Here is a 2,324-nt window from a genome sequence, read left to right on the forward strand (position 1 = left end):
ACATATTCAAAGTTTATCTCATTATATGTTGGTTACTCACAAGTTACTCTAAATTTCTGTTCCTATGACCTAGTTGTTTTCCACTCACAAGTAAAACAGAGGTACACGATAAAATAAAATAAAACAAAAACACCAGTCTCTCAAAAAGTTATACACGGTTAAAGGACTATCAAGACTTAGTAGTCTTACTAAAATTAAAAAGCATTGTGCTCCATATTTTAAAACTTCATTGGAAGTACAGCTTGTTTCCAAATGTGAAGTATATATTCCTAGTAATGATAAATATGACTCAAGAATTCTTTAATTGAAACTAATAGTATTGAAAAGATAATTGAAATAAAGCAGCTTCATGATTCTGAGGAATTTCTAAAAATTGTTTGCAAATTGGGTCTTACATTTGAGACAATAGATTTAATGTATGTGATTTCCAATAGTCTATATTTTATTCTTCATTTTTAATCTGAAATTTTAGGCACAGTTTCTAGATTAGGAATATACAGTTATGTGTATAAAGTATAAAGTTCCATTTTTAGTAACTGTCTTACAAATATACACACATATATCATATATTATAGGTTTCTCACTTTAAAATCTCAAAAAGTTTAATGATTGACACAAAATTCATATTATTTGTTATTGTAAATAGCTCATATTTAAGTGGTCCATATGCATTTCCTTCTGTGTATATGTATATTACTTATATATATTCTATAAATGCTTGTATATATTCTGCTAAATTGTAGGATTTGGATAGTGTTTATTCCAAACATTCTTTATAAAATTCACAATGTTACACACAATTGAAGAATATTGGGGAAGAATAAATTTATATCATACAAGAATTTCTTATCAACTGATTTTCCTCTAGGATATGCAAGATGAATCTCTAAATGGTCTACGGGCCTGAAGATTCTCCATCTTCGACCTAAGCCAGCACAGCACTGAAAGAAAGGCTTGTCTCAGTTTATTGTATCCCAGAATCGGGACATATGGGTGACCTGCAGGATAGATAATTCCGATAACCTGGCAAAACATAATGATCTGCTTTCTCTCTGGAAATTTAAAGCTCCAAATTGACACAAAAAGAGACAGAAAGTAAATGGCAAATAGTAGGAGGAAAGCAATCATGCTTTTCATGGCTTTTATGTGGGCCTCGGTGCTGGCATCTCTGGAGTCTTTGGCATTGTGCTGTATCTTCTTGAGGTGTTTCCACAAGGAGAAGATAAGCAGAAGAAAAATTATCAGGGACACAGCAAAGGGTATGATAGTGAACAGAGTGTTAATGAATAAAGTACGAGTGGAAAGTTGTACAAAGTTGCTCATCCTAGAAGTGCCGGTCATGTTTACTTTATGTTCATTGATCCAGACATTAATATGCATGTTCATCAGTGCAATATTAAAAATGAAGAGGACCAAGGTCACCAGCAGTATCATTGAAATCACCTTTTTAACTCTCCACTTTAGGTAAAGAAAAATAGAGTTAGAAAAACTGGCTATCTTGAGAAAATAAAAGATGCTGAGGCTTGTAGCAAGCCAGTTGCTGAAATGATTGGTCACTGTCCAGCCAATACTATTCACTCTTAACAGTTTTCCAGGCACAAGTAAAACTGTAAAAAACACAGATATATACCAGTTTATAGATACTAACCAGAGCAGACCAATTCTGGAGATTGCCAAAGCAGTGAGGATTTGATCAGCTGAAGAGATCTCTCTCCTCTTGACCCAGTCAATGCAGTTCACGAGTGCTATGAATCCATTTCCTAAATTTCCAATTATGAATTCAGCACTTAGAATGATTGTAAGTGTGCTCTGTACGACACTGACCATTGTCTGTAAGAGAATATCCAAAGTCTAATATCACTGCTGGAAATTTCTAAATGCAGTCATCTAAAATGCTATGTATATCTGGTTCTTGAAGATTCAATACTATTCTCTCTTTAAAAAACTGTGTGCACAATGTCAAACCAGCAAACGTCAAGATTTGCCAACGGATAGGCTCATGGCTTTCTTCATGAAAATCATTGCATTTCCCCAGACAGCTCAGCGAAATTTCATCAAGATACTACGTGCCTTACTAGAGGCTGAGGACTTTTGTAGTCGATGTTGAAGGAAAAGCTGAATTCTCATTTGCTAACATGCAAATAAAGATATATTCATTTCCATTGTCTTCTCTTTTTTGCCTTATTTAAATATGTGAGTCTGGCAACTTGAGTTCTGGGCAAGTAACATTACAAAATTCTAATACAAATAGCAGGAAATGAGAATTTTATAAAAACTTCAACTTTAGGCTTGCATAGGCATCTATCCATTTGTTATCCAAAACT

The 2,324-nt window shown here is 33.6% G+C and overlaps 1 protein-coding gene across 1 annotated transcript; it reads right to left on the minus strand.

Annotated features, from left to right (window-relative positions):
* Positions 1-864: 864 nt before the first annotated feature.
* Positions 865-1,827, minus strand: LOC103554799 (taste receptor type 2 member 14). Its single transcript, XM_008526046.2, has one exon. It carries the CDS (start codon positions 1,825-1,827, stop codon positions 865-867), a length of 963 nt encoding a protein of 320 aa, XP_008524268.2.
* Between the last annotated feature and the right edge of the window lie 497 nt (positions 1,828-2,324).

This window comes from Equus przewalskii, chromosome 5 (assembly GCF_037783145.1).
Source record: "Equus przewalskii isolate Varuska chromosome 5, EquPr2, whole genome shotgun sequence".
Classification (NCBI taxonomy): Eukaryota; Metazoa; Chordata; class Mammalia; order Perissodactyla; family Equidae; genus Equus; species Equus przewalskii.

Excerpts from the sequence above, each read along its gene's own strand:
- LOC103554799 (XM_008526046.2), bottom strand. The coding sequence starts at position 1,827 with ATGGTCAGTGTCGTACAGAGCACACTTACAATCATTCTAAGTGCTGAA.